Source organism: Pyrus communis, chromosome 6, assembly GCF_963583255.1.
Source record: "Pyrus communis chromosome 6, drPyrComm1.1, whole genome shotgun sequence".
Taxonomy (NCBI): Eukaryota; Viridiplantae; Streptophyta; class Magnoliopsida; order Rosales; family Rosaceae; genus Pyrus; species Pyrus communis.
Genome location: NC_084808.1, coordinates 23,413,014 through 23,440,186, shown reverse-complemented (window position 1 = coordinate 23,440,186; position 27,173 = coordinate 23,413,014). Strand labels below are relative to the sequence as shown.

The 27,173-nt window shown below is 38.8% G+C and overlaps 5 protein-coding genes across 6 annotated transcripts; 2 read left to right on the top strand and 3 right to left on the bottom strand.

Annotated features, from left to right (window-relative positions):
• Positions 1 to 100: 100 nt before the first annotated feature.
• LOC137738232 (uncharacterized) lies at positions 101 to 4,265 on the top strand. Its single transcript, XM_068477863.1, has 16 exons — positions 101 to 240; positions 329 to 404; positions 623 to 754; positions 897 to 1,257; positions 1,344 to 1,439; positions 1,549 to 1,628; positions 1,898 to 1,973; positions 2,073 to 2,249; positions 2,404 to 2,508; positions 2,605 to 2,700; positions 2,793 to 2,885; positions 3,009 to 3,047; positions 3,141 to 3,182; positions 3,492 to 3,622; positions 3,734 to 3,860; positions 4,039 to 4,265. The coding sequence occupies exons 1-16, from the start codon at positions 165 to 167 to the stop codon at positions 4,195 to 4,197; spliced, it is 1,866 nt and encodes a 621-aa protein (XP_068333964.1). The 5' UTR covers positions 101 to 164; the 3' UTR covers positions 4,198 to 4,265.
• Positions 4,266 to 4,717: 452 nt separating this feature from the next.
• On the bottom strand, positions 4,718 to 5,692 carry LOC137738193 (TLC domain-containing protein At5g14285-like). Its single transcript, XM_068477824.1, has one exon. The coding sequence runs from the start codon at positions 5,551 to 5,553 to the stop codon at positions 4,816 to 4,818; it is 738 nt and encodes a 245-aa protein (XP_068333925.1). The 5' UTR covers positions 5,554 to 5,692; the 3' UTR covers positions 4,718 to 4,815.
• Positions 5,693 to 6,182: 490 nt separating this feature from the next.
• Positions 6,183 to 9,254, bottom strand: LOC137737827 (3-oxoacyl-[acyl-carrier-protein] reductase 4-like). The gene is made up of 11 exons (XM_068477395.1): positions 8,900 to 9,254; positions 8,586 to 8,731; positions 8,440 to 8,493; positions 8,246 to 8,326; positions 8,113 to 8,158; positions 7,939 to 8,033; positions 7,823 to 7,855; positions 7,607 to 7,741; positions 7,401 to 7,494; positions 7,222 to 7,304; positions 6,183 to 6,720 (listed from the first exon to the last, which is right to left on the bottom strand). Exons 1-11 carry the CDS (start codon positions 9,072 to 9,074, stop codon positions 6,688 to 6,690), a joined length of 975 nt encoding a protein of 324 aa, XP_068333496.1. The 5' UTR covers positions 9,075 to 9,254; the 3' UTR covers positions 6,183 to 6,687.
• A 583-nt stretch (positions 9,255 to 9,837) lies between these two features.
• On the bottom strand, positions 9,838 to 12,097 carry LOC137737953 (protein Iojap-related, mitochondrial-like). The gene is made up of 4 exons (XM_068477542.1): positions 11,709 to 12,097; positions 11,323 to 11,410; positions 10,814 to 10,911; positions 9,838 to 10,126 (listed from the first exon to the last, which is right to left on the bottom strand). Exons 1-4 carry the CDS (start codon positions 11,988 to 11,990, stop codon positions 10,052 to 10,054), a joined length of 543 nt encoding a protein of 180 aa, XP_068333643.1. The 5' UTR covers positions 11,991 to 12,097; the 3' UTR covers positions 9,838 to 10,051.
• Positions 12,098 to 19,926: 7,829 nt separating this feature from the next.
• Positions 19,927 to 26,564, top strand: LOC137737630 (uncharacterized). 2 transcript variants are annotated; one of them, XM_068477165.1, is made up of 7 exons: positions 19,927 to 20,576; positions 20,873 to 21,068; positions 21,170 to 21,278; positions 21,914 to 22,034; positions 22,138 to 22,929; positions 23,388 to 25,440; positions 25,744 to 26,564. In XM_068477165.1, exons 2-7 carry the CDS (start codon positions 20,873 to 20,875, stop codon positions 26,169 to 26,171), a joined length of 3,699 nt encoding a protein of 1,232 aa, XP_068333266.1. In that variant the 5' UTR covers positions 19,927 to 20,576; the 3' UTR covers positions 26,172 to 26,564. The 2 variants fall into 2 exon arrangements, with proteins under 2 accessions (XP_068333266.1, XP_068333268.1); XM_068477167.1 differs by having other exon boundaries at positions 19,927 to 21,068; positions 25,747 to 26,564.
• Positions 26,565 to 27,173: the final 609 nt, after the last annotated feature.

The window sequence follows — 27,173 nt, the reverse complement described above, 5'->3', positions numbered from 1 at the left end:
AAAAAGGGTATTATTGGAAATAAAGAACAGTTTTACCCACCAAAAATCTCAATCTTCCCGCCATTTCTCTGCAATTCCCAGAGTGGCAGCTTCTGAAACCCTAGAGAGAGAGAGAGAGAGAGAGAGAGAGAGAGAGAGAGAGAGAGAGAACCAGAGCGCGCAACATGGAAGGCCAAATCAAAGAGGAGTTCAGCAGCAGCGGTTTCACTTTCGACGACGAAAAGGAAATCCTAAAGAAATGTAAGATCTTTCGCATTTTTGTTCCCAATTGAATTCAATCCCTAATTTTTACAAAAGAGTGCGTATTGATGCCTCAATTGTCGATTAGGTGCTACATTCTGCATAAATTTGAGTCTTTCGCCTTCCGATCTCGTTACGAGCTGGGAAATTTACTACCTCAACAGGTTCATCTCTCTCCCAATTTTCCCCAATTTACGATTTTTACTAAAACGTTTGGAGTGATTCAGTTTTGTATCTGAGGCTATATTTTTGTTATGGTCGCTGACTCAACAGAGAAAGTGATTAATTTTTGTACACAGACTTGTGTTGCCAATTTTTTTCTTTTTTTGGTGATTAACTTGTGTTGCCAATTATAATCGGCTAAAATTTGATTTTGGGACAGGCAAATGAATGGAACGGTGGTACACGATGTGGAAATGGATGGGTTTTTAGGGTATTTGCAAGAACAGAAGAAAGTAGCCATCGATGAACCAGAGCCCAATCTGCATATCTACTCAAGCAGAGATGTGGACATGTGAGCACAATATATGGTTTTTTCACTTTTCTGTTTATATCTGTAGTTGTTTGTGTGTTTGTGGTGGCTTGAATGATTGTAGATATGGGGTTATTGTGACTCTAGTTTCAAAATTCAGTATTTGACGAGAAACTGCATGCAGGATTCTGAATGATGAGTATGTAGATATAAAGGACGAGGTTCCTAGCACTCCACCATCCGAATCTCAGAACCATTACTCAGAGACATCTGACTCAACGCCACAAACAATTGGGAGCGTTCCTTCTTCTGGAAAACCATCAAGACTTGTAACTCCCTTTGGGCGACGAACAGACAAGTTTGTTGTGAAATTCAGCATCAATAATAAGCCAAATATAGAGAATGGGGAGAAGGAAGGTAATGAGAATCCTGGGGATGATGAATTCATCAGGAAGGTTAAACCTGGAAAGCGGTGTTCTTTAGTAATCCATGGTTCAGGACCTGAAACAGGTTGTAGGTTTATGTACGATAGAATTGAAGATAGGGTAAGTGTAACTTATTATAGTATGTTGATCTTAACCTCCATATATAATTATATATTCTGAACTAACTTAATCTTTTGCTGATTTAGTTTAATGCACTTGAAAACCGAATTCGAAAGTATGCAACTGCATTAGTTTCATCTGGCCAGTATGAGGAACCACTGGACCCTACAGTTTCGTCTCAGGTATGGTACCTCCCCCTCCCCCGATAGTGGGAAGGTGTTTTGGAAACTCAACCTCTCCAACTCCAAGTCATCCTGAAGCTGTTGATGATGTAAATTTGTTTTGTTTCAGAAAATTATATTTACTGCTGGCATGATCTGTTGTGACGGAGAGGGCCATTTGAACGACAAATCCACCTTGTTGCAGTGCAGGTAGAAAGTCCTGGACGCTCCTTTATACTCTTCATGTGAAACAGTTTACTAACATCCACACAAGGAAAGCAATCTTTGCATATGTTTAGCTATTAAACAATAGTGTCTGAGGATCTTAGCCTTCCCTCAGGCAACACTCTTGGAAAGGACTTGTTAAATGTGAAGCACAACTACCTATGTTTACTTCTGTACACAGCTGAGTGACTTCTGGTAATCTATAGTTTTTTCTTTAGATAAGGTTTTTATCTTTCCCTTTCAATCTTTGACAGTGCAGAGCATTCTGGAGGTCAACGTGTTCGTATGGAATTACAACATTTGAGCCAATTTTCAATATTTCCAGGCCAGGTATGGAAATTGGACATGAAAGACATAGAACCATGGTCAGATTTTAAAGTTTGAAATACTATAGTCTAAATCTAACATGGAAGGATTGCATTCCTGCAGATAGTAGGTTTTGAAGGGACCAATCCTAGTGGACACTGCTTCATTGCTTCAAAATTGATAGATTCAGTCCCTTTACCTGTTGCTGCTGATGCAAACTTGCCTCCTGCTAAAAAGCAAGCTTTGGATCAGGAGATTTTGCCAACTGATCAGTCCATTAAACAACTAGAGCTATCAGTAGTATGCAAGCTTTTAGTCTATGTTACTTGATGAGGGGCAACTGTGGACATTATTGGCTTATTAATTACTGCTGTTTTTTTTTTCTAACTTTTTGTAATTTTGTGCAAGTTTGTTTATCAGTGTTTGGTAGCCTATAATTTCTGTATTTAAACAGATCATCGCATCAGGTCCTTTTACCACAACAGACAACTTATTGTTTGAGCCTCTGAAAGAGCTTCTAGCATATGCAAGCAAAAAGCTGCCTCAGTTGCTTATATTGGTGAGTACCAACTTTTCTTGAATTGGATTTTTCTTAAACAAGATTATACTACTTGAACCATTCATGTTGTTTACGAACTGATTTTTTTTTCCTCAGCTAGGACCATTTATTGATTCTGAACATCCAGAAATTAAGAAAGGAACAGTCGACAGGAGCTTTGATGAAATATTCCAAACTGAGATTCTTAGAAAGGTATGTTCTCCGAGCGTTGTGTAATAGTTGTGCTGAAGAACTCTCTCTATGTGTTGGTTTTCATGCCCTTTTTCGTTTTATCTTATTTTCAGTTGCAAGATCATGTTGAATACATGGGTTCGCATGCACGCATTGTTCTTGTACCATCTATACGGGATGCTAACCACGATTTTGTTTTCCCTCAGGTAATGTTACTTTTGAGTAAAAGTAGTATATATCTGTTTAATTTGCTTACCTTTTTTTTTAGGTAAATAATTTGTTAACAATTCATTGAGATGATAATAGAATGTAATATCTTGGTTGTGCAGCCTGCCTTTGATATTCATCCACCTGATCTTAAGCATCAGGTACATGTTTGTAGATTTCGAGCTTTCATCATTCAGAACACATTAATTTTCTGCAGTTATGCTTACTAAAGTGATATTACCATTCGTACTCAGATAACCAGTCTCAGAAATCCAGGGATTTTCGAGGCAGATCAGGTAACAAAGCACTTACCTTTAAAATGACCGCCTCTGTAAATTTGCTAAAATGAGTGTTGATGCTAGAATTATCAGTTTGGTAGTCCAAAATTTTATTATCTGAAGGGCTTGGATTCTAATTTAGCAGACAAGGTTGGCCAACAGAGATGGATTGGCAAACAAATGAACTGTAACTTGATTGAGCTCTATCCATGACCATTTTATATTATCTATCGGCGTTACAAATCTTTCGATCCCTGCTTTATTTGCATTGATAAGCCAAAGTATGATATGATATGGACAAAGTTTTCATCCACATTCTGGTTTCAGGTCAAGATAGGTTGCTGTTCTCTGGATGTTCTCAAACACCTTAGTGCAGAAGAGATTTCGCGTGTTCCGAAGGGTGGAAAAACCAGTGACCGCATGAGTAGACTTGCAAACCATATAATTAGCCAACGCAGGCACGTCCTAATCTCTTAGAAGTTCTAGCGCATGATGGTAGTAGGTCTATATGGTTTGAGGGGCTCTACTATCTGATATTCTGAACTTATTTTGCAATTTTTTTGGGACAGCTTTTATCCTCTGTATCCACCAGCAGAAGACACTCCATTGGATTTTTCGCTTGCTCCCGAAGCTCTAAACATCTCATTGATCCCAGATATTCTCATCTTACCCTCTGACATGAAGTATTTTGTGAAGGTAAATGGTTATTCCAATTTCAATGTCAAAGCAATTCCAATAAGTCGTACAGAAAGGTGCACCTCACCTCGCGCCGATAGAGATTGGGTTTTAAATTTTGCGACCGAGAGATATGTAACCAAGATGTTGAAATGTTTGCCTACAGAAGCTAACGGGGATTTTACTTTTTTGAGTATAGGTACTGAACCTAGGCGAAAGAGGTGAAGAGAAAGATCAGGTTAAATGCATTTGTGTCAATCCGGGAAGACTTGCCAAGGGAGAAGGAGGAGGTACTTTCGTCGAGCTTGAGTACTACGGTAATCCTGACACAACGAATGCTTCGATTGTAAGCATATAAACATCGGATTTAAGTTAAATTTGTTGCAACTTGTACTCAATTTGCAGTAAGTTTCAAAAAGCTCCATAGGCTAGCGTCGATTGCACGTCATTTATGTGCTTTGTAACGACTGATGGTGATAAATTTATGGTGCATTTCATGCAAATATTAGTCACTCGCTGATAGGCTCCCCAAGGAAGAATCAAACTCATGCGCGTAGGCTTTAAGAGTCGATGTGAGACCCTGATAGGAAGTTTGGACCCTTCTCCATAAATGACAACCAATAAGCGAAGACCAGCCTGTCTAATGTAACAGGGATTCCGTGCTGATAGTATTCTAAGCTAATCACGCATTATCATATAAGAAATTAAAAAGCATTATTATCTCTGATTGGTTCGTATTGAAGTTCTCAACTAGCCCCGTTAGTAGATATGATTCTTGATTTTTAGGCCGTTTTAAACTTCGTTTGTATTACTAAACACACAAAAATTTAAGTATTGGAATCGTTTTAATACCCATGTTTTAGTAAACCGCAGAGAAGTCGAGAATCATAACGGTTCCAATTTTGATTTATATATTTACATTTAGGGATACATACAAATACAATTAGCAAATTACAGAGCATCCTGCAAGGCATTTCTACCTCTTTTTCTTTTGCATTTTGTTTTTGCACCAATCGATCCAAAGATTCAAAACCCACAAAATACTAAGACAAATGGCAACTGAAATCACAACCATCCAAGAAACCCATGCCCATCTGGGGATCACGGGGTCAGCCGCCCCGCTCACATAGAACACCCCCATCTTGTACATGAACATTGGCCCTAAAATCCCTCTAAAAACACTGTACAAGGCATAGAATTTAGGGGACAAAAAGTCGTACAATTTGGCGGCGGCGGGCGAACCGTCCCTCCGAAAACCGGCGAGGGTCCAGGCGTTCTGGCAGCCGCTGGTGATCTCAGCAAGGAGGAGAAGAACAAGGATGGCGTGGGCCCCGTGGCGGACGACGTAACGGCAGGTGGTGAAGACGTAGAGGGTGGCGAGGTGGTGGAGGATGAAGAGGACGTCGTTGGGGAAGAAGAGGAGGTAGTGGAGGAGGTCGAGGGAGAAGTAGGCGACGCTGAATTCGAGCACGGTGTTTTGGGTGGGGGTGTTGGGGGAGGCGAAGGTGGTGGCTTTGTGGCTGCGGAGGATTGCGTGGGCGGCCATGGCGGCAGCGGCGGTGCCGTGGGATAGAGAGATGAGGCAGCTTGATGCTTCTGGTCGGTGTTTTGGGCCCCAGTTGCGGAAGAGTAGGAAGTATGCAGAGAGGTAGATGAGGAGAAAAATGGAGAAGAAAGTGGGAAGTGTTGGGGAGGGAAGAATTGAGGTCTCCATGGAAATTAAAAACCAGTTGCAGAGAAGGGGGAGAGAGAGAGAGAAGCTGAGTGGATAGAAGGTTACTTACCAGCTTTTGAAGATGATGAGTGAGAAAGCTTTAAAGTGAGAGGTCTGGTGGGTGGACCGGCCTTAAACAGAATCCTAATCATATTATGATTTTGTTTAACTCTACTTGATTCAAGAAAATTTAATATTCAAGGTAAATTTATGTTGTTTGTCAATAGTAAATTTTACCTTGAATATTATATATTTATATGTAGATTAGAATTTAAGAGTGTCTAATTACTTTATATGTAATTTTATTTTACAATTTATGCATAATATAAATATATAATTATATATATATATATTTTTTAATATAAGAGAACATTTATTTATTCTAAATATAATAAATTTGTTTAAATCTAGGTGAGTCTCTAAAAAAATAATAAAATAATGACTATTTAAACATGAAAGTCAATGAATACAAGTTTAATGGATTTCTACTCACTTTCGACGGCGGTCGATTATTCGGATGTCAATTTTTGGAATCCTTACACGTAATAATCTTATCTTTTATGCTTCCAACCAAAAAAATAAAGAATTATTCCCTTGCATCTATTTTTTCTATGGTCACTAAAGTAGAGTTGTACTATACAAACCCTCGATTCCAATGGCTGGCTTAACAATAAGGGAAGTTTATTGCTACGTGGTATCCCGATTTAATTATATCAGGTCATGCGAAGAAAAAACATACATACAATGCTATATTACTAGTCTAGATGCCACATTGACAGTAAATATACAGAGTGCATAGTTTTGGAGGTAAATATACGGAGTGCATAGTTTTGGATACAATACATCCTCGGAATTCGGTGTCAGAACATAATCGATTTTACCAAACACATTCCACAAACAGTGTCATTTCACAGAGATTTTTTAATGCCATCAGCAAGCTAAAACTGAAGTTCTATCAAAACTCGAAATAAAATTTATTGTCGAGCTAACTTAAAACAAAAGATATGTAACTTGTTGAGCTTTCACTTAAGTTCTTATTGTCATAGTAGAAACCACTGAATCCATCTCGTATAATCCGAACCCTGAAGCTCAAGGGCTGTCATGCACTTCTCCGAGGCTGGCCGTAGAGTAGACCTACATTACCATCCCTCCATCAATGGTAAGCACCTGCAAGAACGGCATCGATAAATAAATTTCAAGAAAGGTTTCTAATAAACTGCCCTACAAAAGTTCCTTAATTGCAACATAGTCACCACAATACGCACTACTGCCATCGTGATCTAAGGTCACTTGTCCAAAATGTGATACACTTCCATTCTAATTAGTTTTGATGATCCAAAAATCTCCTTCACTTATCTCTTCAATAAATCATTTTGAAGGGAAACGCAGTATGTTAATAACTAAAGAACTTCTGATATGATGTTTGAGGGAAAAGAGGCTAAACTTATCCAAAGAAAACATTTAAACTCCATCACATTCAAACTTATCATTTGTAGTTAAACCGTCAACTTGAGTCCAAGTCAAATCCATCATGGGTTGAAGATAGGTGGCATATACTGCATTCCTATTCTCGTTTCATAGACCATGACAAGTCACATTTAAGTAACTGGCCGCAGAACTAAGGGCTGGTTACTTAAATGTGATTAATTAAAAACAAAAAGATCATACCTGTCCGGTCATGTAACTGGCCGCTGGACTAAGGGCCAGGAATTCCACCAGTCCAGCAACTTCGTGGGGTTGGCCGTATCTTCCTGTAATCACAGCCACCATGAAATAATTTGAGCAAACTATTATCAGTATTATTACAAAATATCTGACTTTTATAAGTAGAGTTTCCCCAGACTCACCTAATGGGATAGTCTCTAAAATTTTCTTCTCAATGTCATCGCCTAGCTTGGCAGTCATGTCTGATGCAATAAAGCCCGGGGCAACAGCATTAACCTGAAGGAAATCCATTGTTTATTAATTATGACCCACTCCATAAAACAGCATTAATATCATCTCGGGATGAGTCGATTAGTATAGCAAATATGAAAAAACATGGAGCACTCACATTGATGTGTCTGCTGGAGTACTCCTTAGCAACAGTCTTGGTCAGACCAATTACTCCTGCTTTTGCAGCACTGTAGTTGGCTTGTCCAACATTTCCAACTAGACCAACAACGGATGCTATATTGATAATCCTTCCCTGCAATAAGGATTATCCGACTGAGATAAGACATAAGAAGAAAATGGCGGGGAATCTCTTTTTGAAAGGAATGGTATTCACCTTCTTCTTCTTCATCATGATTTTAGCTGCTGCCTGAAACAAACAAGTTTAAGTTTCTCAGTTCCACATTGAAGTCAAGTAGCATTTCCATGAAAATGAAAATTCAAAGCACACACCTGGGTGCATAGATATACACCAGTAAGATTTAGATCAATGACCTCCTGCCATTGTTTTAACTTCATTCTCATCAATAGACCATCCCTGGTAATTCCTGAAATCATGGTACAAAAGTTAGACGATCGTGTTTGAAATTGGACATTACACAAAAAGTAGGTGAAGTTTGCAATAACCTGCATTGTTTATCAGTACATCAACAGTTCCCCAAGCATCAAGCGCCTGCAGATGCAAAATCATTAAGCACACCAAACTAGCATAACCATGCCAAAACAACCCAATTAATCATAAGAAGGAACATTTGCTTACCGTTTTGAGCATCGCCTCAACATCTTCTTCTTTCGAAACATCTCCTCCGAAAGTAATAGCTTGTCCACCGAACGCCTCAATCTGAAAGAACACAAAACCAAACACACATTCACTAATCATAGCACACAAATTTAGTCCAAATTTCAAGTCAGCAAGACTAATTCGTATAATTTGCACAGATGATTTGACTGTACCTCTTTGGAAACCTCCTCGGCCTCCTTCGATGACCTTGCGTAATTAACGAGGACCTGCATGCACACACAATCATCAATCATCAATTCACAATCAACAACCAAAACCCAGAATATAGAAACAAAGAATATTACACTAAAAAACTAACCCTGCAACCAGCTTTGCCCAAAGACAGAGCAATTGCTCTGCCAATGCCTCTAGAAGCTCCGGTCACCACCACCACCGGATCCTCCACGATTTTGGCTTCCCCGGCGCTGGCTTGCTCAAGCGTCGCCACCTGAGCCCTCACGTGACCTGTCACGTGTCACCACCATCACCACCAAATTCCAGCTTTCATTTCAAATTCCAAATTTCTTACATAACACTGCCAACTGCCTTCTAATTTCTATATTCTAAATCCCTAATCAGGCTAAATCAAAACAATACGAATCGTTTTCTATAACGAATTGAAATTCGAATTACCAGAGGAAGTGGAGGAGCGCTTGGATCTGTACTGAAGCCCAATGCTCCGACCCGATCCGGCTGTGCCGCCAATCGGGGCCCATTGCTTAAACTGGCAGGCCCTGGCGTCGGCGGGAGCTCCAAATTTAACAGCGGACTTTAGAGCAACGACGTTTGATGCAGCGATGGAAGCCATGAGAGAGCTCGGGAGGATTGAAAAACGCGAAGGGAGAAGTGAGAAGCTAGAAATGCGAGGCAATGCCGTTCGGCTTTTATAAAACGAGTGCGTTTTGGTGCGCTTTTTTCTGCGTTGAAATGCTTTGGGAACTCCGGAGAGAGTCGAGACGGTTGGAAGTGGCGATGGAAACAAGGCGTCGAGTGAAGCTCGAGCTGGTTCTTAGTAGGTGGCTGCTCGGATGGACGAGTGGGGCTGCTTTTTCATTTAATTACCATGCAGCCACTGACAGTGATGAGGGTGTTGCTGGGAGGGGTAGGATGGTGATATTGAGGTTGAATTGAGGACTTGTGTGGGATTTTATGATTGATGGGCAGGAAAATTAGGTAACTCCGCTCAACTAATTCGACCCGGTTTATTTTTTTTGTTGAAAATTTTCAGGACCAAACTTCTTGTTGTTGGCTCCAAATATCGTTTGGGCTTTTGGCGGTATTACGACGGAGGGGTGGGTCCTAGTTTTAAGGACGTGGACCGGATCTGGTCCACCAACTGCCTTGAATCAGGAGGACTTATGTGGTGCCGGCCCGTGGTAAGTTTTAGTTGAATGAAAACTCAATACAAGATCTAAAGTACATTAAGACGGTTTCGTGCATGGGTTGAAGCTCATCCCAGCCCTACCGAGCTTCAACCCAGCCCTACCTACCCGATACCCACCCCTGCCACAAACTTTGTGGCCCGAAAGTTAACAAAATTCGTGGCTAATTAGAAAACTGTAATAAGGACGTTTAAAGAAAGAGTTATTGCTATTAAAAATCAACCAAATCAGACGCAAGGGGCATTAAACGTCACCGATGATGTCTTCAGTGTATATGTCTGAGTCCAACACCAAGAAAATTTCAACTAGATAGACAACCACAATGTACATTTAGAACAAGCATGGAGCTTGATGATGTTAAAGATAAAATGGCAAGGGTTCTCATACATATGAAATTTGATGATTATGCCCGTTTCGTTGTCGGTTTCCTCTTGGAGTTGTTCTTGGGACGAATCTTCACAAAAGCCTTGTCCAAATCCTAAACAAATTGAAAAACAAGAAATTTAGAGGAATTTTTGCGCACAAGGACTTTGCATCTACATGAGAGTTGAGGAGATAGGTTACCAATTCGGTAATGTTAACCGAACAAATAAACAAACTATCAATAAACTAACAGAATTTTAACACGGCTGGACAACAGTTTTCCTCTACAGTCCACGAAAAGGAAAAACAGAGGAAGAACACTGACTTCAGCCACCCATATAAGAACTTTACTTCTAGCTTTGCAATGCCGGGGAACCCTAAGAAACTAATTGACTTTTAAATTTGTAGAAATAATCTGTTAATGCCAACTGATTTCAGGATGACGGTAACTACAACGATACAAGAGCGTTTCATTTTTTATACAAGAACTTATGAAAAGTTGATAACCTAAATTACCGAAAATTAGTTTAAAACCCATCATGCAAATTTTCAGCCAACCAAAATCACTTTTCCGTTCATCAAACTTGCTCTATGAAAAATATGAGATAAAACTGAATTCTACAGCTCACTAAGATATTTGGTTGGATCAACGTCCTTATTTCTGAAAGGGGACTTATACCTAGTGAAAAAGTGCTCAGGTGGTCTGATCTCCCAGAAACATCATTCATAACATTTAGTGGTGCCAATTGGCTGGGTAGCATAATGAAGTAAAATATGATTCAAAGTAAGTATAGCAATTTACCTCCAATGTTTCTTTTTCCGACTTCTTCGAGGTCCAAAGAGCCTCCAAATTGTAATAAGCTCTAGCGTTCTCATCAAGAGCATGAACTATCACTTTGCCTAGAGAAACCCATTATTGAAACCCAAAAAGAAAAGAACAAACAATATGAAGGAGGCATGTAAGTACTGCGCATTCGTGGGGAACATTATTCGAAAATTATACAGAAGTCTGCAAGATTCTTATATCCTACTACTATTTGTAAGATTTCATTTTTTACACAAGGACAATAGGAAATACAAAAATGGCATTTGTCGTTCACAAATTTAGTTAAAGTGCACACTACAGAAAGTCTGAGCCCCGGTATGGCTACTGGACATTGCCATAAAAATAAAAACAATTTTTAGTCTTCCAGAACTATTGTGGTGGTGGGTTTATGCAATTGATAAAACATACCATAACAAAAGTAAATATTTAATCAAAACTACTTTTCAACAACGAAAACCGACGATCCTACAAAGTTCAGAACATACCAGAGTCAATGACAATCCACTTTCCTCCCTCTTGCCCTTCCACACTGGGAAGCACTAACCGCTCAGCTCCTTGTTGCTTTTGCTTAGACTGCTCATATAAACACACACAAAGGCAAAGATTATTAACCGAGTTCATCATCGAAAACCAAGGCAATGGAGCCTAGTTAATCATAAAGCAGCATTCAACAGGAAAATGTAAACTCAAATTTTCTAGAGAACCAAACAGATAATAAGATTACACTCCATTTCTACTCAATCGGCAATAGACAGAAATCAACAAACCAGTACAAAAGAAGACTCAGCGTTTCACTCTCTTCCGCTTCCCTCCGATTCTAGGGAACCAAACACAAATTAGGAATAGAAATTATAGAGAAATTCGAACCTGCCTTGTAAATTAGGGCCTGAGCAATGTTCTTGACGTGCCACGTGGACCTTCCAGTGGCAAGAACCATGAAATCGGCCCATTCGCAGTGCTTATCCGCCGGTATGACCTTCACGTCGTCGGCCTTCACGTCGCTGAGAACCTTCTCGACCTCTTGGAGATCGAGGAGGCCTCTTCCGGCGAACGTGGAGAGTGCAACTGGAAGCCCTAGCTTCCATTGTTGAAGCAGCGACGAGGAAGAAGAAGACGAGAGAGAGACTGACCGAGATCGTAGAGCCGCCAACATGGTGGTGTTTGTTGTGGCGGTGCGCTGATGCTGGTTTTGGGTTTTAGCGTTTCAGAACGTTGTGGAGTGAGTGGCGCGCAACGGCGGCGTTTCGGGATGTTGCTTCCAGAAGCGTCATCTTTAAAACTAAAACGCACCGTGTTGGTGTTAGAGCGCTTCCATAGTACGAAGGCTCAATTGGCAACTGAATCCCTTCATTGAATGGTAACCGTTTTTAACGAAGAGTAATTATCTTTTGCATTTCTACTCCTAAATTAAATAACCATGATAATAAGTAATTAAATATTAATATTTTTTATTTATAATTTTAGATAAAATTTTTAACCTGTCTCGTTACGTCAGGTCTCATTATTCGAAAATACAATTTTTTGTGATAGATTTTCGATAAGATTTTTAACCAATCTTATCGCGCCACGTGTCACAATCTGTTTATAATCTTTGAGAATAGATTTCAATAAGATTTTTAACGAATCACGGCGTGCCACGTGACATTATGTACAACCTAATCTTTTTTTTTTCCTCCATATAACCCACCATCCATCTTAAGAAATCACACACCAAAATCAAAATATCTCAAAATCTCTATCCTTATTAGTTTCTGCTTCTTTCTTACAATGTCTTCGTCAATGATGTTGTGGGAAATCGATGAGCAAGAAAAATAATTGTTTAAGCAAGGGGAAGAAATGTTCAATTTCCAGGAGGGCGAAAATGAGATGGAAAAGGAAGAGGATGAGGAGCGTAGAATGAGAGATGATGAAGAAAGAAGCCAAAGAGCCTCACATTCTTGCCAAGTCATCCAAGCTATGGCTGAGATCTCCAGGCCCAACCATTCTGTAAACATTGATAGAAGCAGGAAACAACGACATTATTTTGTCCGTAACAGTGCACTCCCTAATACGTACTTTAAACGTCATTTTAGAATGCGACAACATTTGTTCAACAAAATCATGATTGCTGTTTGCAACCATGATTCTTACTTTGTGTAAAAGAATGATGTTTTTGGTGTCATAGGTCTCATTTCTGAGCAAAAAATTATTGTTGCCTTGTGGATGCTTGTATATGGAGCATCTACAGACCAAGTGGATGAGATAGTGAGGATGGGGAAATCAACCATTCTTGAGTCCCTGATGAGGTTTTGCTCTGTAATCGAATATATCTACACCAAAGAGTACCTCATGGAGACTTAGGACAATGACTTGTAAAGGTTTCTGAAGAAGGGTGAGATGTAAGGTTTTCCTTGCATGATTGGAAGCATCGATTGTATGCACTAGACCTAGAAAAACTGTCTAAGTGAATGACAATGAGCTTATAGGACATAAAATGAGCAAAAAGTATCATTTTGGAGGCGATGACATCATTTGATACATGGATTTAGCATGTTTTTTTCAGTGTTCCAGGAGCTCAATGTCCTTACCCAATTCCTAGTGTTCAACGATGTCCTACAAGGAAAAGCACCGAAAATCACGTATTGGGTCAATGGACATAAGTACGATGGAGCATACTACTTAGCAAACGACATTTACCTAAGGTGGACATCGTTTGTCAAAACAATGTCAAGTCCGCAAAGTGAAAAGGAAAAACACTTCACAGGCTGTCATGTCACGCCTCGATCCCGATATACGTCCAGAATCGATGCATAACGTCACCAAATACCCGTACTTCTATCATACCCTGCCTCCGGGATAGGGGCCATACACACTCTCATGATCCAATTGTGTGGTACTTTTTTGTATGCATTATGGTTGCATCTAACCTTCTTCTTAGACTGCCTACGTATCCTAAACAGGAATCAAGTCATTCGTAGTTCGTCATTCACTACACTCGAACATTCATCACATATCACAAAGCTTGGCAAAGTGACTTGATAGAGCACTTGTGGGGATTGAAACAAGCTCAAGAAACTTAAAAACAAGCTTGTGGTGGAAGAAGAATGCTCTTAGTTTGTTTGGTGTGTTTAAAATTCATTTAGTGTGTTTATGTAATTTTATTTGGTGTGTTTATATTCTTTGAATACAAATTCTCTTAGTTTAAATAAAGTAATAAATTAAATAAATATGAAATTACATAAAGTACTCAAAATACGAAATTACATAAAGTACCAAATTACATAAATACAAAATTACAACCCAAAGTGATTGGAAATATGGGCTCCGATTATACAACAAAGTCCCTAGTCCGTCGTGAATGGAAAATCATCACCTAACAACTTTGTGGTGCTAGGACCATCTCTACTTGCATGCCTCCTTCGCACCACGTCCGCTTTCTTCGAATTCCAAAAATATTTAGAATTCGGAGACATCGCATCTACAGGCTCCTTCATTATGTAACGATCTTGTTGAGCCCTTATTTCCTTTTTAAGCTCTTCCCTTTCTTGCCTAAGTAGCTCTCTTTCTCTATCATTAGCTCGAAATAATCTCTCAGTAACTGCAACTTTTGCCTCATCTCTAGCCTTATCAGCCTCAAATTTAGCCATTTCCCGCACCAAAGTCAATTCAACTTGGCGAGGAAGTTCTTCTATATATTTTGTATAATCATTCTTGGAAGAACTCCCTTTTCTCTTTGAAGCCTTCTTACCTTAAGGCCTAAGTGGATAACAGGTCGACCCCGACACTTGTTCAAGGGTCACTTCCCGCACTTGTTCTGTGTTGCTTTCATGAACATGGGAGTCGTGATCTGGCGTAGAGAGTAAATGGGTGTTGTTCATGACAACTTCTGGATCGATAGGCACAACTCTGAATTTAGGACAATCCTTGACAATATTCCAACATTCCCACCAGTTGAATGAATTGTTTTTGTTTTTGGCATTATACCAAGCTTGTACTTGAAGTGTCTACAAAATGCGAGAGAAGAAAAAATAATAATCTAAGTAGCTAATGTAAATTTGGGTATAGTACAAACAAACAAATAATATATTGTTACCTGATCCACATAATTTTCCCCATTTCAAATATTAGTACTAGCTTGTGCCAAGGCGTTTCTCCAATGAGTACATGATTGGCTAAGTATTCTCCAACGACTTGAGAGCGATTGTTTTGTTCTTTTGCCACCAATTTTCTCAAGAAAAAGGGGATGAATATTGCTTCACATTTCTTGCAATTGCATCTTATTACCCGTAATCAGATCATGAGTAACTTCAACCCAGCTAGAACACAACATAACATCTTCAATAAGTGTCCAATTCGTACCTGCATCATTCGCCATTTTTTTTGGAAACAAAAGTATATAGAAACTTTGAGAGAAATATTGGAATGTGGTTGAAAGCATTTGAGAAAATATGAAAGTATGGTGTAAGGTGGAAGATAATGATAAGTTATTTATAGAAAAATAAAACAATTTTTTTAAAATTAATTTTTAACATTTTTTTATTAACTTAATTAATTTCTACCATTGGGTTACAGAAAATTTGAAATCTAACCCTCTAGATTGTGCCATGTGGCATAACGGTAACATATCATTTTTTTTTCTTTTTTTAAAAAAAAAAAAATTTAAGTTGAAAAACGTGGACTTTTGATCTGGAATCGAACCGCTCAGATTGTGCCAAGTCATCTAGCCGTTGGGGGAGTTTTGAATTTTTTTTTTTACCATTAGAAATCGAATGGTCCATAAAAAAGAGCCGTTGAAATCCAACGGTCAAGAGGATGCCATGTGGCACCAGTAACGGTAACATATGTTACCATATTAGAGTGTAAACCGTGGGCCCCACCGCCTGAAATCTTATCGGTGACGCGTCCCCACGTGCGTGTGTTATGCAAGCGCCTGATGCAATTTTTTTTTATAATGTGGTTGACATCATCCTGACGTCAGCTTTGCATCATAGAACCCTCAAGCACTCGGGCTTTGGACTGATGCCTACCCTTTCCCAAGGACTCCCAGTTAGCCCAATTATCCGCAGGGCTGGAGCAAGAAAGGGAGGTGATTGGGTTACAAATGGGGGTAGTCCACTGGGCTAAACCCAACGGTGGAAGTACTCTTAAGTAAATAATAACGTGAGGGTTGGTCAAAAGTAAATAGTGTCACAAAGGTAAATGTCAATGAATATCACGAACTTCAAGTTCACGTGTGCTTGGAAAAGGAAAGCAAGGATTTGAGTTGAACTAAGTTTGGACATTTGGTTGCATTGGGAACAGGTAATATTAGTATTTTAATTTATTTTAATTTTTCAACAGATAGTTAATTTAATTTAATTTTTCAACCAAATAGCCAAGTTAATTAAATTTAATTTTTCAACCAAATAGCCAATTTAACTTAATTTCTCAACCAAATAGCCAATTTAATTTAATTTCTCAACCAAATAGCCAATTTAATTTAATTTTTCAAATCAAAATTAAGGATAATATGTCACATCCCGGCCCGGGTAAGACCATTTCCCAGGCCCGCTCCACCACCGTAGCACGATATTGTCCGCTTTGGGCTTACCATTCCCTCACGATTTTGTTTTTTGGGAACTCACGAGCAACTTCCCAGTGGGTCACCCATCATGGGATTGCTCTAGCCCCCTTCTCGCTTAACTTCGGAGTTCCTACGGAACCCGAAGCCAGTGAGCTCCCAAAAGGCCTCGTGCTAGGTAGAGACGGGAATATACACTTAAGGATCACTCCCCTGGGTGATGTGGGATGTCACATAATAGGTCACTTAAAACTACGATTAGTGCATTTTCAAAGAAAATGTCAAATATAATATGTTAAAATTTTATTTGATGTTTGACATGTACAGAATATAAATGTAAAATATTCTTCATTTCCAATAGATATGTCAAATATTTATTTTATTAATATATTGGATGTTACAGCTATTAAAAATAATTAAAATTAGTTTTAGTTTTCATCTTATTGGTTGTCAATGAAACCCATGCACTAAAAAATCAAATTAAATATATTTCACTCCATCTTTGTTTGCTGTAAAAAAAAAAAAAAAAAAGACAGTTAGAAAGTAAGGAGTCAAATGGCTCGGCTGTCACGTCATATATGACATCTCTATTAAAGAACACTTGATGTCCTTGCGTCTTAGTTGACGTATTTGACATCTCCTTTAAGGATGGACTTAGTAGGTTTTTTTAATGGTAAATGAATAGTCTAAAAGTTCAATTTTTGCATACGAGCAATTAGATACCAATTTATTATAGATGATTTCTTATGTAGTTTATTATAAATCAGAATAATGCTAAGTATACCAAATTTTTAAGATGCAAACAAATATATAATATACACGTTATTTTATTTCATTTTGTTTTGTTGAATAAGGTGTACATTAGTTCGGTATTAGGTTTTGCGTTTCAATTATTTCGAGCTTAAATATGTCACTTATACATGCAAATGCAATAGAACTTATACATTTGTGTATAGGGTAATGCTAGAGAGATCAAAATTTTAAATTAAAATTTGTAAATCAAAATGATGTGTCGTCACTAAGAAATAAATACGTTAATCAAAGTTTAAGTAATAATCTAATCATCAATAAACACATCATTTACATTATAAATTTAATTAAAAAAAGTTGATCTCCCGCACTATCCTCGTATATAATATACAGCAAATACACAGCTGGATACTACCAAATTATATGTCTCCATCTCCTTACGTCTTTGTGGAACGTTGTATGCCATTGCCAAATACCCAATACAATCAGCAGAAAAAACTACTTAAAATTTTGGCCTGATCATCCAAGAACCCTATTTAGCCTATATTTTTCTTCAACATTTATTACTTTAATGCTAGTTCAAGTTGTTATTCTACTCGGACGGACAAAATATATTCGACATAATATAAATAATGCATGCAGTTGTTACATATAGTATTTCTCAAGTCCTTCTGCTAAGCAGGTTCAAATTTATTATTATTTTATTATTATTTATTTAGAGATGGGTATGTGATATTATTTTTAAAAAATATTTTTTATACAAATTTTTGTGAAACACAATTTGTAATGTATTTTAACGATCCGAACCGTTTCTTTAATTTTAGGTATTCCTTTAAAGACTATGTCTATAAAAAATTACCCAAATCTAAACCATATGACAGTTGGATTAAAAATTTAGGTTTCTTTGTAGAAAACGTATTCCGTCTATATTATTCACTACAAATGAATGTCTTGATGCTTTTGGATTTGTCTATTTTTTTGTAAGGATAATATATGAATAACGTTTTAAAAAATAGATTGTTCGGATCGTTAGAATATATCACTGAGTGGGTACAACAAAAATTTGTGTCAAAAATTGTGTAAAAAAAAATAATGCGACGCATCCACTCCTATTTATTTAATATCGTTCGAAGACGGAATAAAACAAAACTACATTACGGTCGTGATTTTTCTCGACAGTTTAAATTGGTTTGTATAATACTTTAATTAGTTGGGTTGATTGAACAAATACTTTATATATTTTATGATTGTAGTTTTACATAAGATTAGTTGAAAGCCGCACATTGAATATAAAAGGGAAAAAAATACATAGTGGTTGTGGTTACATTGAAGGCTTCTAAGTTTTCTTTCTCCATCACCTGCCAATTAAAACGACGTCATTGTGCAGTTCCTTTCCATTTAGTGCACAAATTCATGATAACATTAACACATGGTTGTTGGTAGTACATCGGCTTTTTATCTAATTCCATCGCTGTCCCACTGTCTTTATTTAGGGTTTAATTGGATGCCTCGTTGACACTTATTGGTTATCTTTCAATTGTTCATTTTACAATCGACATTTTTGTAGATATTATCCAAGTCAACAATGATTAATTAAGCATTGTTTTATCCAAATATAACAACCTCATTATCTAATGTGATCATTGACATCGGAACTGATCATCTCCAGATCCGAACCATCGGTATCATACGGATCTCCCTACTATCACTCACCTCTCCCTCCCCTCCCACCCCAATCCCATTGCATAATTCCCCAACCTTTAACTCCTCCCACTTTTTTCGTTTTCTTTCTTTCTTTCTATGTGGTTCTTTTTCGTCGATCACTGCGGGAGAAGAAGGCAACAAACAATGTTGAGGAGAAAGAGAAAGAGTGAGAAAGTTGAAGGAGAAGAGTGATCGCAACTGCACGATTTTACGTGAATAGCTAAGATTATTTGGTTTGCAGGATCCGTATGGTTCGAATTCATAGAGAATCTGTTTCCATTAGCATCACTTGTTATGTTATTATGAGAGGGAATTTCATAAATTTTCAATTACAGATTTGTAGAATAGCATGTGATTGACACAACAAAAGATTTTGTGCTCTATAACGATCGAGGAATTAAACTTCATGAAAGTGTATGCTTGATGACTATTTTTCGATCTGACAATACGATTCATTCTTGCTACTAAACTTCTATACCTAATGAAAGTGTAAGAAAAATTGACATAGAGCATGAGGGTTTTCTTACGACGAAAGGAAAATACTTGACTCATTATATATAAGAAGTCATTCCTCCTTACAGACAAATCACAATTCAACAAATATGCATAACTTTTACTTATATGGTTGTAATGTGTTACTTTTGTGTGCATCATATAATCGTAAATCCACCAAAAAAAGCAATGTGTCACAATACTTGCCATAAATAGAGTTGGTAGGAAAATTTCTTGATTTTCTTCGGTGAGAATAATTTCAATCAATTTTGGGTTTATTTAGTACATATTATTTACAAATTTTGATTTTGTTAAGCTGACTAGAACACTATGATCTACTATCACTCGAGTTAGATTTTCCTCGTTTTGATGAACCACTAATATTATTCGATTACTTTTTAAAAAGAAGGTGAGTTTAGTGTAGCGTTCGAAAAAAAAAAATATGTAAATTACACTATCATTCGGCAAAAATACAAATTATTGACTACTGTAATTGGAAAATAACCATATGAAAAGGAGTGTTACAAATACATGATTAAGTAGAGAGGCTACTTACTACAACGGCAGTGGCAACGGTCGTAAAAATTAAGAAGAAGAAGAGAAAGTGCAATTGACAGAAAGAAAATCACGAAAAAGAAAAGAAAAAAAAAATGGACGAGCAAAGAGAAAACTGAAGAAACAAAAAGGAGAAAACGAAAGCTTGTTGTGGAGGAAACGGGCAAATCCAGACGAAAGCAAATCGCCAGTTTTTATTTATTTATTTTTATTTTTTCAGTTTTCAGGAGCTCCTCCTCAAATTTTCCACTTTCTATTTCCTGCCGCACCGATCCGTTACCGCATTCCTCTTCCGATCCGTGCGCGCCTAGGCAGAGCAATAAATGCTTTAGATCCGACTGCCTGATACAGCATTCCTCGCGTTGCGGTTGCCGTCTTCGAGCTCGCTGCGGTCGAGCTTCGAGTTCTCGGGATCGCAGTGAGTTTTGCGGAAGCTATTTTTGTCCGTGTGTCGTCGAGCTGTGGAAGCGCCGGAAGTGGTTTCGTCAACGGCGGTGTGAATTCGGGTTCAGTGGCGGCGTAGTGGTTGGCTGGAGCTGAATTGGAGTTGGAGTTAGGTTTTTGGTGGCGGGTGCGGTGGTTGCCCTTTTTTGGTGTCTTCAAATGGCAGAATCTAGGGTTTTGAGACTTCGGTACACGATGAAGGTCTTGATTTGATTGGATTAGATACGTCGACGTTTAGCCTCTGCATTGCGACTGGTACGGTTGTTTCAGTTGCTGCGTTAATTTTGTATTAATTTGTACTTAATATTTGGCATTTGAGTTGACTTGGACCTGGCATGTATGATTCGCACTGATATTCAGTGGTTGGAATTGGAATTAAATTAGTTTGGTGCATTTTGTGTTGTGGGGGAATCGGAAACGAAGCTTGGTTGCTTAAATTGTTGGCATTGTGAGCACTAGCTAGGTGTATGTGATGGGTTACTGCTTCAATTTGCGTTGTATGGAGCGGTTGGCGCATCGGTTTTGACTGTGTAGTTTTTATATTGTGAGAGATGCCTCCTTCGCCGTCATTGAGTTGCTCTCCGGGAAGAGAGCCAAGAGCAAACCATCACAGAAGGGGTCAAAGTTTTGAAAGTGGAGTGTTTTTGAAAGAGAAAGATGAAGATCTCACCTTGTTCAACGAAATGCAGACCCGAGAAAAAGAGGATTTCTTGCTTCAGTCGTCAGATGATCTTGAAGTTATATTCTGTAAGATGTCATCCACCATTTCATCATTTGCTAGGATGGTGCAGGATTTTGTCTCTGGTGATAGGGCTGACAGGGTTTCATTTATGTTTTCAAATTTACAGCTACAAATATGAGGCAATTTTCGGATGTGAAGCTCGGAATCACCATTCCGACACGTGGAGAGAGTAGCGACCTGTTTAATGTGGAGGGGGAGAAAAATGACTATGACTGGTGAATTATACTTTTTCTTTATCTGATACCTTAATTTATCGATGCTATATTACTGGTTTAGGATATGCTTTGCATTCTTAAGTACTAAAGAAATGATTAAATTTCATCTAGGATCAATTTGCATGCGTTTTACATTGTAAGCATGTGATACGCCCTGGTTGTAAATTGTAAGACGAGTGTCCTGCCTTAAAACTGGGAATTTTTCGGTAAACCAGAATAATTTACTTTGTCAGAGGACAAAGAACACAGATTATTTTCCTAAAAAAATTGGGTGATGATTTTGGCTGTCCAAAAACAATTTTAAACAACCTTATGAACTCCCCACGTGTGAGAAAATAGATAAGTGTGGGAAGTGATTTTTCTGGTGCCAAAATGATCTCGCAAACTAAGAGGGTTTGTCTGTTTCATGCATACTTTCATTCTTGCATCTTATCTGGCTGAGATTTCAAATGTTTCTGTCAAATAGCTGGAAAATTTCACTGCTTGAGATTTGTCCATTTATTCATAGAGCAAAAACTGAATGATCAACATGTTATAGAAGTGGGTTGCATTTTGTTCCTTTACTGATGCTTATCAACGCTGGTCCTGTTTATGTCTTTTTACTGACGGAATGATCTGGTTTTTAAATTTCAAAGGTTGGTAACACCTCCCGACACTCCTCTTTTTCCTTCCTTGGATGATGAACCACCACCAGTTAATGCACCACAGAGGGGCAGACCTCGAAGTCAACCTATTTCTATATCAAGATCATCCACGGTAGGGGGTCAAATCACTTTTATGGGACTCAATTATGTTAGTCATCATCTTGTAGACTTTGAAGATTATGCTGATATCTTTATTTTCCGTACATTTAATGCAGATGGAGAAGAGTTATCGAAGCAGCAGGGGCAGTGCTAGTCCTAATCGCTTAAGCCCATCTCCTCGTTCGGGGAATAGTACAATCCAGTCAAGGGGACGGTCATCACCGGTACGCCATTCCAGTCCAACCCCAAGTCTACGTCCTGCTACTCCATCACGGAGACCATCTACTCCATCACAGAGACCATCTCCTCCTTCACAGAGACCATCTACTCCCCCAAGTAAATCCCCAACACCTCCTCCAAGGTCGTCTACCCCCACACCACGGAGGATGAGCACTGGGTCCAGTAATACTGGGGCTTCACCTGGGACGAGAGGAACTTCCCCAGCAAAGACAAGTCGAGGGAACTCTGCTTCACCAAAAATAAGAGCATGGCAAACAAATATTCCAGGCTTCTCCTGTGATGCACCTCCCAATCTTCGTACTTCTCTTGCTGATCGACCGGCAACATATGTGAGGGGTTCCTCACCAGCATCTAGAAACGGTAGGGACAATTCCTCCAACTACAGAAGGCAATCAATGTCTCCAACTGCTTCTAGAAGTGTCAGTTCATCTCATAGTCATGATCGAGACCCATTTAGTTCTCACAGCAAAGGTTCTATAGCATCTTCCGGTGATGATGATCTAGACTCTCTACAATCTCTTCCTGTGGGTAGTTTGGACAGATCAACTTCAATAAGAGTTGGTACTTTTTCAAACAACAGAGCTATGGCCTTCTCCAAGAGACCAGCCAAAGTGGTGTCCTCATCTTCTGCTCCAAAAAGATCCTTTGATTCTGCCCTTCGACAAATGGTACTTTATGATCTACTGCATTAAATTGCATCCTTTTGTGATAAAATAATTCTTTTATCATCCGATGAGAGGCAACTATTTGAAAGTAGGGATAGTTTTCTTAAGTTCTTATCCAATGACTAAGCAATATAATTCTCTAGAATTTCTGAACTTCTTGTCTGCTAAAGTTTTCTCTAGCTTTCAATTCAAGGTCTTTCTGGTGTGTTTCTTTCCTATTTCAAGTAATAACGTTACATTGGGTTTAACCAGAGTTATAAAAAGATGCTGAAAACGTGAACCGCACTGAATTATTGTAATATTCTCTCTCTAAATATTTCTTAGGTTGCCATTATGATCTTAACACCTTGAAATCCTATAGTTATTAAATGTTACATTTGCACTTCACTCATTGTGATATTTCCATTCATACGGTATAGAAATCCACATCATAGGGTTAATGCCTTACCTCGTCCATGCAGGATCAACGGAAGGGTCCCCAGAATATGTTTCGGCCACTCTTATCTAGTGTTCCCACTAGCACCTTCTATGTTGGAACAGCAAACTCTGCGCATCGTCCTCTGATTTCCAGGAACTCCTCAGTCACAACTAGCAGCAATGCGAGTACTGATCTGGGTGCTAGTGTTGCACATGATACGGAAGGGAGTGATCACAACCAGGATGATATGGCCAGTGAATCTGAGAAAGTGCCATACTCTGATGTTCATGAAGAAATTTTTGGTTTTGACAAGATGGATGTAGTAGATGAAGACACCAAGCATGACGTCCATGATGGCTCACGTGACATTCATCATGGTGACTTCAATGGAGGCACCAGTACAGTGGAGTGTGGAGCTGGTCACTCCGAAGATTATGGTCACCCCGATAACATCACAGAAGTCAGTCGAACCTCTGAAGATTCTCATGTTAAGGGTGATTTTTCAGAAATCAATAATCTTGAAGGCATGGAACATTGTCTTAAATGTGGTCACAGGTATTATGTTTCTGATGAGGTGGAACGGAAAATTAGATTTTGTCCAGAGTGCAGGACAGATAAACTTTTGACTGTCCTGATTCCGGAGATAACTGAAGTTCCTGAAAACTCCCCAGCTTTGTCTGTCGAAATTGTGGAAGAAGAAAAACCTTTGGATGCAAAGGAAACCATGGTGATTGTGCCTGGATCTCCCCAAGTTTCTGATTTGGGAATTCCAAACAAATCCCGGGGTGAAGAGATCATAAGTTCAGGCCAAACTATTGACGGTGAGCAAATCCCTAATTATTTACAAGAAGTGTCTCTTGTAAGACCAGTGGAGGAGGGAGTAGGGAAAGGGCTAGCCGACCAGCAAGAGGTGGGTGCACTAACTGTTGGTTGTAGCCAACCTAATAGTGCGACCGTGAGTCAGAATTTGCATCATTCTAACAATTATCCAATTACGAGGGCTGACATTTCAGAAGGTGCAGGCATTTCCATACTGCTGAAGAGGACAAGCAGTCCCAAGGGGGATGTTATTCAGGGCAGGACGTTAACAGCCACTAGCATACCTTACGAGGATCTGTCATGTGCTAGAGATAGTTCAAACAGTATGAGAAGCTCCATTGGCCATGCTAGTTTCTCTGCATCATCTTCATTTGATTTTGGCCCAGCTAGACAAACAGAGACTCGTGTGCAGCGACAGTTGAGTAGCAAGAAATCAGACATGGATAGTTTCTCTGCATCATCTTCAGTTGATTATGGCTCAGCTAGACAAACGGAGACTCGTGTGCAGCGACAGTTGAGCAGCAAGAAATTAGACATGGAGAACCACAGGCATGACACTAACACGAAAACCCAAAGTGTTGGATCATTGGACATGGAGAATCACAGAAATGACACAAACATGAAACCCCAAGGCATTGGATCATCATCATATGGAGATCCAAACCATGCCTACCAAACGTTAGGTCTTTTGTCAAACACACATGATGATGATCTTGAGGTTACTGTGGGAAATGTGGAATATGATGTCGCAGAGGTGGCTCCCATAACATCTCAAAAATCCTTGCTAGCTTCAGAATGTACAGAACCAGATGTTACTGCTACAGCTTCTACCAGGACGACTGTTGTCAAGGAAGATGATACTGTGTTCAGTTCTACCAGTGGACGATTTGATGCTTCTACCACAGAATTGTCGAATCATGCAGTTAGGACTCCATTAGAGGAGAATTGGGTAGCACCGGGTTGTGAAAATTATGCTTCAGATGAGAACGGTGAAGAATTGCAAAACTATGCAAGTAGTGCCACAGATCCAGAAGTATCAGTTGTAAATCCAGACTCATTCAAGGAGGAAAACACCACTCTCAACAGTAGTGTTGACGGAGTGGATGCTGAAAAAAGTAATCACAGTGCTCAATGTTCAATGAACAGTGATGCTTCCATTGAGTCAAAAAGCACGATTGATGAGTGTCAGGAGCCTTCAGTTCCAATTCCTTCCGACAGTTATGTGACACCTTCAGTTCCAGAGAACACCACCTCTAATAATGCATATGGCATCTTAGGTATGATTTAAAATTTGTGTTCAACTTTTTTTCTTTCTTGCTGGTTAATGTTTGACATTTTTTATTTTTATTTTTTACTTTAAAACTTTTCTCGATGAGGGTGGCGAGTATCATGTGGACTACAATATCAGAAATAGAAACTTTTTCCGGTGTTCAACTTTTTTTGCTCTCCCTCATGCTGTCTGGCACTCATATTTTTCCAGTTTTCGGAATAAGCATGGTTCCCTATTTTTTTTTTCTGCTTCCTGACCACATTATATGGAATTAGAGTGAATAGCTGACATGCCTATACATTTTTTTCAGAAGAGGAATCAACAGTAATGGTTGAGTATCAAGGTCGAAGCAAGACGAGAAGCCTGACACTAGAAGAGGCAACAGATACAATACTCTTCTGCAGTTCCATTGTCCACAATCTGACCTACGAGGCTGCAGCCATAGCAATGGAAAAGGAAACCTCAGTCCCGTTAGAAGGTTTTCGGCCTACAGTTACAATTTTGGGGAAATCCAATCCTGAGAGAAAGGAACCGCGGGGCAGAACTGTTAGTCGACGTTCTTTAAAACCTCAAAAGGGCAAGCCAAAGCAGTTGGAAACAGATGCTGAGCTTCCTGCTAGTAAGACTGAGAACGATGAGAATGTTGACGAGTCTTTGCAACGGAATGTAGGGCTTCCCAAGGTAGACAGCATGAAGCCTCCAAAGCTGGAATCCAAGTGCAACTGTACTATAATGTGAAAGTCTCCATTCTAATCCCACTTAAAGTTCCCGCTGTGCATTTTGGCCACTTCCTTCAGCAGTTCAGTGCAGCCGATATTTATGGAGGAGATGGTGCCGAGTACTTGTATTTTACTTGTATTTTGTGTTTGAAGGGGTTTGGGGGTACTTGCCAAATGTTTTTATCAGTTCCGAATCTTCCGATATATTTGTACTAATCGTCGTGAAAACAAGGCGATGTTTTCACGACGTAATTGTAAAGTTTTCCTTTGTCATTAGGTGCTGGTAGTGGTGTGAGGCATCGGAGGTTTGTGGTAGCTCCGGCCTTGTTAGGGAATCAGTAAGTTCGATGTGGTTCAATTCCTCCACTAGTGTGCGTGTGTGCGAGAGAACTCAATTCATTCATATTCATTATGATTGTTTTAGAATATACCTTGATTATTATTACTAGATATTCGGGAAGCGAAAATAATAGGAGGTGCTAGCAATCTTCTCACTCAGGAACTCTTGTTTTAACTTCTTGACTCTCAATTCCATACTCACTTGACTGTCAGTTCCATACTCAATGTTGCTTGATGTTCAAGCTGTCTATTTTTAAGCAGGAACTTTAACGAAAAGCTCATGGTACTATTTGTTTTAACGAAAAACCGCATTTTTATATTAAAAAGTCAATCCTTATACTATTCACTTTACCTTTTATTTTGTCCTTATCGTTAAAACTCAAAGTTTTCAAGCCTTTTCATTAGTTTTCCATTTTTTAGTTCATTTTTTTTTTACAAAAAAATCAATTAAATTAGAAAGAAAGAAGAGAAAATTGTAGCAAATGTGCCTCAACTTTAACTCAATTGGATGTTTGGTTCTCAACTAAAAATCCATGACCATTGGTCCCTTAACTCATCAAAATATGCAACTGTGGTTATTTTCGTCAATTCCGTCAGAACTTCTGTTAAAATGATTTATGGTGGAAGGACTATTGCTCAAATTAGGTTAAAGTTGAGGGATTGTTACTCCAATTTGGTTAAA

Coding starts and splice junctions, on each gene's coding strand:
- LOC137737953 (XM_068477542.1), bottom strand. CDS start 11,990: ATGTTGGCGGCTCTACGATCTCGGTCAGTCTCTCTCTCGTCTTCTTCT. Junction 10,912..11,322: donor GTGGATTGTCATTGACTCTG/GTATGTTCTGAA, acceptor GGGTTTCTCTAG/GCAAAGTGATAGTTCATGCT. Junction 10,127..10,813: donor CGGAAAAAGAAACATTGGAG/GTAAATTGCTAT, acceptor CAATTTGTTTAG/GATTTGGACAAGGCTTTTGT.
- LOC137738193 (XM_068477824.1), bottom strand. CDS start 5,553: ATGGAGACCTCAATTCTTCCCTCCCCAACACTTCCCACTTTCTTCTCC.
- LOC137737630 (XM_068477165.1), top strand. CDS start 20,873: ATGCCTCCTTCGCCGTCATTGAGTTGCTCTCCGGGAAGAGAGCCAAGA. Junction 22,930..23,387: donor ATTCTGCCCTTCGACAAATG/GTACTTTATGAT, acceptor TCGTCCATGCAG/GATCAACGGAAGGGTCCCCA. Junction 25,441..25,743: donor TAATGCATATGGCATCTTAG/GTATGATTTAAA, acceptor CATTTTTTTCAG/AAGAGGAATCAACAGTAATG.
- LOC137738232 (XM_068477863.1), top strand. CDS start 165: ATGGAAGGCCAAATCAAAGAGGAGTTCAGCAGCAGCGGTTTCACTTTC. Junction 1,974..2,072: donor TTTCAATATTTCCAGGCCAG/GTATGGAAATTG, acceptor GCATTCCTGCAG/ATAGTAGGTTTTGAAGGGAC. Junction 2,250..2,403: donor AACAACTAGAGCTATCAGTA/GTATGCAAGCTT, acceptor GTATTTAAACAG/ATCATCGCATCAGGTCCTTT.
- LOC137737827 (XM_068477395.1), bottom strand. CDS start 9,074: ATGGCTTCCATCGCTGCATCAAACGTCGTTGCTCTAAAGTCCGCTGTT. Junction 8,034..8,112: donor TGTACTGATAAACAATGCAG/GTTATTGCAAAC, acceptor CCATGATTTCAG/GAATTACCAGGGATGGTCTA. Junction 7,856..7,938: donor GTGTATATCTATGCACCCAG/GTGTGTGCTTTG, acceptor TGTTTGTTTCAG/GCAGCAGCTAAAATCATGAT.